This window comes from Pseudomyrmex gracilis, unplaced genomic scaffold, assembly GCF_002006095.1.
Source record: "Pseudomyrmex gracilis isolate BER0280 unplaced genomic scaffold, ASM200609v1 scaffold_1045, whole genome shotgun sequence".
In the NCBI taxonomy this organism is placed as follows: Eukaryota; Metazoa; Arthropoda; class Insecta; order Hymenoptera; family Formicidae; genus Pseudomyrmex; species Pseudomyrmex gracilis.
Window position 1 is genome coordinate 1 of NW_018021629.1, and position 6,582 is coordinate 6,582.

The 6,582-nt window shown below is 45.8% G+C and overlaps 1 protein-coding gene across 1 annotated transcript; it reads left to right on the forward strand.

The window, feature by feature from the left end:
- Nucleotides 1-2,004: 2,004 nt before the first annotated feature.
- LOC109861799 lies at nucleotides 2,005-3,590 on the forward strand. The gene is given in 2 exon segments (XM_020441612.1): nucleotides 2,005-2,830; nucleotides 2,833-3,590. Coding segments are annotated over 2 exon segments (1,584 nt in total).
- The last annotated feature ends 2,992 nt before the right edge of the window (nucleotides 3,591-6,582 follow it).

A 6,582-nucleotide genomic window follows, 5' to 3' on the forward strand; every position in this document is an offset into this window, starting at 1 on the left:
CAAAAGAAATAAGCAACTAAAATGAGATACGGCGCGTAAGCCCTGGAGGATCCTGGCGCTTGAGACCGGCCCGCACTTCGGGACTCCCTCGAAAGATACCCTTTTGTGGCAAGGGGGAGAGCGGCGCGACCACCACGTCACAGTATATATAGCTGTTAATTCGATGTCGTAATTTCATCTTCTTCCCAATATAAAATTTAGAATAAAACTAAGAAATATAAAGTATAAAATAATAGTTACAATCCGTTACAATGTTGATAAAATAAAGATACAAACTATAAAGATAAAAAATTAGAAACAATAAAAATTATTGAGAAAAGATATAACGTGCAATTAAATAATAAAAAGAAAAATTGGATCTTTTACTCTGTGTAACACCAATTGGTATACTTAAAGTTTTAATATTGTTGTACTAAGCTACTTTTATTTACAGTACAATACGGGGGTGGAACTGTAAATGTTGCGCAGGAAAATAGTAGTGAACAGGACGGCACCAACAACGAGCGCAGCAACAGTGACGTCGACGACATCACCAACATTGCCGAGCGTTACACCGGCAGCAGCAGTGCTACTCCCGCCACCCTCAACAGTGCTGCCGATGACAAGAGAAGCAAACAGATCGGTAAAAATAATAATTATACATTTATCATATTGCGGATGGAAAACGCGCGTAGATTTAAGAAATTCGGGGTAATAAAGAAAGGCGACATTTGAGATCTGCGAAATTCAGCCTGGTGCTGAAATAGTAGAATTGGTGGAAGGTGCATTTCGCGAAATTCACAGATACGCGACAAATTTATCGGAGCCGAATAATTACGTTGGAGTGTGGTTCGACTCCCCGACTTTGACCAACGGTGCAGCGGGTCTTTCTTTTCTCGTCCTGCGCGTGACTTGACTCACGAGAATATTTGGTCTCTCGTAAGTTTGGTTGCGCAAAGTAACGGAGGGATAGACATCGCTACGTCGTTTACGATACGCGTATGCACCGTCCACTCTCCGTCGGGCAAAGGAGGCCGTCCTTTGGGCGCGGAAGGAATCGAGAAACGCTCGATTCTTTCAATAACAAATAGCGACATTCTCTGTTTCCCTCGCTCACTCGTTGTCGCTCGTGTATACCTCAAACGAGGTAACGCCCGCACGGGCGAGCTACATAAGCGATGGAATGCAATGAGACGTTCGAACTCCTCTTTACAACGCCAATGGGCACAGGAGTTGGTGGAGAGAGCAGGCGTCACAATTCCGGAGGAGAGCTGTGGGATTAGGGAAATTGAGCGATTTCAATGGTACCTTGCCGGGGAGGGGTTAGCTATAATTGTTTACGCCTCGTCTACTTTTGCAAAAGGCGGAAAACCGTTGTACGACGGTGGTGCGTTGCTCGCTTCTCTCGGACGCGAATCCTTGTTACGTTTAATTATACTTTATTGCGAGGGTTCGCGTCACTATTGCCCGATTTTAAATTTAAAAGCGGCGGCAGGGAGCAGAGGATACTGCATTCCTTGCAACCTGCCTTATCGTCTCGAACGAGGAGTTCATCGATGCTCGCATAAATGTCCGTGTTGTCGCGGTGTGACGTCGTGCAAAACAGAAAAAGTAGAATTAATTAGATGCGAGCAATGTAAGAGAATGTTTTACGGGCGCGAGTGTTTCGAGCGTCACTGAACCGAAAAGTCGTACGGAGACGGTCGCGTGAGCGTGTGCAGCGCCTCGCAATTTTGTGACAATTGCGGGCGTTTGTACAGAACAGCGGATGTGGGGCACAAATGCGACGTCGTGTTTTGTAACATTTGCAGTTCGCGTCAAGATGTAAACCATCTTTGTTATATCCGACCTCTTACACGCGAGGATTTCACCGGCAAAGGGAAAAACGCGCGCGTCGCATTCGTGTTCTACTAATTCGAGACCCGCCAGGATGAGACGCTCCAAGGTACAGCGTCTGTGAAAATTCACATGCCCACTCTTTGCGTCGCACAGCAGATTTGCGTCGCGTGTGCAAGCGAGGACGACATGACAATACGTTGCCGGTGGTGCGGTGTGCGCGAATTCGTGTTCCGCGATGATCCGGTGAGGCAATTCGTCGATTTCGTTACGAGAACGACAAAATGTTACAAGCAAATTATCTGCATCGCGCACAACGCCAAGGCGTCTGACGCGCAGATCATTCTTTGTTACATCACGGAAAACCGTGTCGATTTGGATCCACGAGTAATATTAAACGGGACGAAGATCGTCGTATTAACGGCCGGGCGTACGAAATTTATTGACAGTGTCAACTATATGCCAATGCGTTTGTCAGCTTTGCCGAAAGTTTTCGGTTTGCGGGGTGGGGTGGAAAAGGGATATTTTCCGCATTTATTTAACACTCTCGCGAATCAGTCGTACGTCGGTCCGTTACCAGCCGTTGAATATTACTCGCCGGATAGTATGTCTAGCGAAGAACGCGAACGTTTTCTGTCATGGCACGCGAAACAGATGCGCAAAATCGCAGGTTTTGGCTTTCAACGCGAGATAGTGCGTTATTGTCGTAACGACGTTGATATCTTGCGGCGAGCGTGCATGACCTTCCGCAAGATATTCCTCGAGCGCGGAAACGTATGTCCGTTCAAAGAATGCACGACCATCGCTTCCACATGTATGCGCGTTTTCCGCAAAAACTTTTTACGTGAGAAAGAAATCGGCGTCATTCCTTGCGGCGGATATTGTCTCGCGGATATGCAATCCCGCAAAGCTCTGCAGTGGCTGATGTGGAAGAAGCGCGAGCTCGACCGCATCATTGTTCACGCGGGTCACGAGCGAGAACATCGTTTAGCGGAAGTCGGAGGAATTCCCGTCGACGGTATTACGAGACGGCGCACGGTGAGCGTCACGTGTTGCAATACCACGGCTGCTTTTGGCACGGGTGTCCCGTGTGTTTTAAAACGGAACGCGACAAACGTCTCTGCACGGGGGAACGCAAAGTATACGACACGATGAACTCGCGATAGGAGCGTACACTGACAACATCATGGCGTCGTCGCAAACGAGGGTACATCGTGACGGAGAAATGGGAGTGTGCTTTTGATCGCGATACGCGGGAAAATCGCGAAATGCAAGCGTTTTTAGACCAACATCCGATGCTCGCGGCTGAACCACTTTCACCGCGTGACGCGATTTTCGGCGGTCAAACGGGAAACATCGCGATTCGGCGCGAAGTTACGGGTACGGAGAAGATACGTTACGTAGACGTGTGTTCTCTATACTCTTACGTGTTGAAAACCGGCGCTTTTCCAATTGGACATCCGAAAATTCTTGTCGGAGAAAAAGAGTGCGTTTCGCTTATCGGGGCGATGCCCGGTGTCGATTTTTCCGCGGTCGAGGGGCTTGTGCGTTGTAGAGTGCTCCCTCTGCGCAATCTCTTTTACCCTGTACTCCCGTACCGTGTGCAGGGCAAACTACTGTTTGCCTTGTGCCGCAGTTGCTGCGAAAACTTCTCGCAGACTCAGTGCTCGCACGAAAACCCGCGCAATCGTGAATTCGAAGGCGTGTGGGTATCGTGTGAATTACGCAAAGCTGTGGAGAAGGGTTATCTCGTGACTGCAGTGAGCGAGATATAGCAATATGAGACAAGCCGATACGAATAAATAAACTGTTTTCTCAAATTAAAGCAAGAAGCGAGCGGATGGCCGAGCGAATGCGTGGACGATCTAAATCTAAAGAACGATATCTTCGAAAATACGAAGCAGTCGAGGGTATCGCTCTAGATAGAGCAAACATTGTGCAAAATCCGGGTTTACGCTCGGTCGCAAAGCTGTGTCTCAATTCGTTTTGAAGAAAATTCGGGCAACGATCGAACTTGACGAGTACCGAGGTAGTAAAGTCGCAGGAACGTCTCGTATTGCTATTATCGAGCTCCAACCACGAGGTAACCGATATATTACCTGTGAATGACAAGGTAATATATGTTTCGTGGCGAATGCGGGACGAGGCGGTCGTACTCTCTCCGATTACCAACGTGATAATAGCGGAGTACACGACGGCACAGGCGGGATTGAAACTGTACAAATATTTAGAACGTTTAGGCGAGCGCGTTCTTATTACAATACAGATTTGTGTATTTATGCGAGCAGCGGAGAGCCCGGCGAATACGAACCGTGTACGGAAAATTTCCTGGATGATATGACGGACGAGCTCGAAGGCTACGGCCGTGGTAGTTCCATCGAGTCGTTTGTATCCGGTGGTCCAAAATTTTACGCGTACGTAGTTTGTACTTTGGACGGTGGCGCGTGGGAGGTGTGTAGAATCAAGGGAATAACTCTCAATTCCGCAACCTCCCGCATAAATAATTTCAATAGCGTTAGAGAAATGTTAATGCGAAGAGAGAGAAAAGAAGAAAATGTGTCGATAAATCTGCATTTTAGAGCGATTGGTTGCACCGCGTTTCACGAGGTTGTGAACGCGGAACGAATCAAAAATCTGCTCGCCGGTTTTGCTGAAGCGTAGATTTATCGAAGAGCGACGATCCGTTCCATACAGTTACTTAGAATAAGACTTTTTTTCGCGCATTCTCTTGTAAACAGTTTGTATATTTTAAACGTATTAGTAATAGTTAAAATTGTATATATATATATATATGTTTTCCGTCTAAATAGGTCATAATGTAAGCAAGCGCTTTGTACAATAAATGAAAAATATGTTATTTTAACACTCGTGTAAAAATAAAGTTATAAAATGCGAGATTTTCTGTAAATGTTAGTAGATTAAGCAATATGTACACATTTTGTAAAACGTAATATTTTAGTATTATTACATTTTTATTAAAAACAAAATTAAAAGATTACTTTTTCCCGATCTCTGTTTTTTTTTATCCTTAGAAACTGTCTTTTTGATATAACTTCAACAAAAAGTTATAAGCTTATATTGGCGCGCGCGCGCGTTTGACGAGCTTATTTTTCCGCGCGCGACAATAAGCTGATTTTTCTTGAAAACAGCTTTTTAATCATCCGGAATAAGCTCACCGTCCGTTGCCGCGACGAAACTTAGCTCGTTGTCGCGGCAAAACGCGCTGAACCGTGGCCGCCGCGGGGTCCGACGCGCGATGGTAAGCTCATCGTCGTCGCAAACCAAATACAGTTTAATGTAAGAGAATTACGAGCGGCAATTCGCACAGTCTTTGAAATGGACGTGCGCTAAAAATATCCCTGGACGTCGATCGTTTGCGGTCCTACGGGATGCGGGAAAACAATTTTTGTAAAGACTTTTCTCCGTTATTTGCCGAAAATGGCGAATATTCGATTCGGAAGAATTTTATTTTATTACGGCAAGTGGCAAGAAGCCTATCTCGAGGTGCAACGCGAGATGACAACGGAAAAATGTAAAATCGAATTTCGCGAAGGATTACCCCCCCGGAAGATTACTCGAACGACTCGTTTTGTGCGAAATTAATAATAATCCACGATCTTATGCGAGAATCGTTGTCGTGCGAAATGATCGTTGATTTGTTTACCAAAGGTAGCCATCATAAAACTCTTAGCGTTATACTTATTTCACAGAATCTCTTTTATCAGAGACGCGGTCAACGCGATATTTTGCTGAATGCGAATTACATTGTGGTTTTCAAGAACCCGCGCGATCGCGCGCAAATTCGCCATCTCGCGCGTCAAGTCTATCCCAACGACGCAAAGTTTTTGGAAGAAGCGTACTACGACGCCACTTCGCGTTCTCACGGTTATATACTGCTCGATTTGAAACAATCACCACCGGACAAATATCGTTTTCGAACGTGTATCTTTCCCAACGATTTGCGTCATTACGTGTACGTACCCCGCAGATCCCTCGTGTAAAAACAAGCGTATAAAAACCCGAAGCACACGAGTGAAGGGCATCATTCAAAGCTACGATGCCGTCGGCGACGAAGCGGAAGAAGCAACAAAAGGCGCATATTAGAGCTAAGCGCTCTCTCGGTGAAAAAAAACATCTGTCTACTGAAAGCTNTGTGTCTTCTAAATAAAAATCAACGCGCTGCTTTTTTGCGAACCGCTGATAACAAATTCATTGCGTGTATTTGCGAGTGTGTTCACAATACGCTCAGAAGTAACATACCACACGAGAAAAGAGAAAACCGCCTAATCTAATACAAAACGGCGCTGCGACGTATCGCGGAACGACGAGGTACTTGGAGGTGCGAGAACAACCTGCTGGTGCGACAAGGAGGCTTTTTACCGTACATCATCGAGCCCATACAGTTTTAATATCTCGAATTATCGAGTAATCATAAAACGGGCTAAAAAAATGGTGCTGATTTCCACGGATAATCTCGAAAGAATGCAACAACAAATGGCAGGGGAAAATTCCGCTTCTAATACTACACGCACTCCCGGAACTATGCTCTCGCGTCTCGACGCGAAGATGAGACGTATTCTCGATTCCCCTGTTGATGAAGGTGAAAAATGGAAATTGTACAGCAAAGTACTTCGTCGATATCTATATTTTATCCGAAAAGCGAAAAAGCGTTCTCGCAAAGAAGAAGATCCATCCATGATGAAAACAACTGCTGTGACTGGTGGAGAGGGGGAAAAGGAAAAGGAGGAGGACGAGGAAATGAGAGAA